General features: G+C 45.6%; 1 protein-coding gene across 1 annotated transcript in view; it reads left to right on the plus strand.

Moving 5' to 3' along the window:
• The window catches only part of TTC27 (tetratricopeptide repeat domain 27), a 163,146-nt gene continuing 162,285 nt past the window's right edge, over positions 1-861 (plus strand). The window contains 2 exon segments of the mRNA XM_012652517.1: positions 1-52; positions 135-255. Of these exon segments, the coding sequence (XP_012507971.1) occupies positions 50-52; positions 135-255 (124 nt within the window). The 5' untranslated portion in view covers positions 1-49.

Raw genomic sequence — 861 nt, forward strand, 5'->3', positions numbered from 1 at the left:
CCCTGTCCTGGTGTCCGCACATGGAGTTCTAAGGCTGTGGGTGTTATTTATGGTAACTGTCGCCACTAGACTTCGTTGCCTTTGGACTCTCCACTTTTCACTTTCTTCTGTTGACTTCTGTGTGACCCTCGTAGGAGCCTATTTTGGCTGCAGCGCTGTCCGGGGAGATGTGGACCCCGGAGCTTGCACTTCTGAGGGGCTTCCCCACTGAGGCCGAGCGGCAGCAATGGAAGCAGGAGGGGGTCGCTGACTCAGGTGAGAGACGCACCTACCAGGTACTTAAGCCACCGTGGAGCTGTGAGGAAAAGGGGTGGCGGCGGCTGGATTCTCTTCCCTCCTTTTTTTTTTTTCTTTAACAAAACCTAGCTGATTTGTTAAGACTTTGGGTTGTTGAGTCCTTGACATGGTGGGCGTGGTCCTCAGACTCTTTACCCAAAACTTTAGGTGTCTTTACCCAACACTTCTCACCGCCCCGGTTCAGTAATAATAACAGTGGCAAAGTCAGTTACTCTTCTAAACTTTTAACATGTTATTCAGTCATTTAATCCTTATAATTGACAGGTAAAGCAGGTACTACTTTTAATCCCACTTTGCAGATGAAGACATGTAAGTACAGATTGGTTAAGTAATTTATTCAAGTTCACACAGCTGGTAAGCAGAAGAGCTGAAATGAGGCAGCAAAGATGTAATTCTTGTGAGTGGCATGCTTTTACTGGAGAGATAAACAGTTAAAAGTCACATTTACTAATGGGATATAGGCACGTCTGGTTGTGGGATTTAGGCTGGACCTCGAAGAGTAATATAAGTATACAGACAGTATGCAAGTTTTATTTGTGTGTGTGTGTGTGTGTGTGTGTGTGT

The sequence above is a fragment of the Propithecus coquereli genome, unplaced genomic scaffold, assembly GCF_000956105.1.
Source record: "Propithecus coquereli isolate 6110/MARCELLA unplaced genomic scaffold, Pcoq_1.0 Scaffold39, whole genome shotgun sequence".
NCBI lineage: Eukaryota > Metazoa > Chordata > Mammalia > Primates > Indriidae > Propithecus > Propithecus coquereli.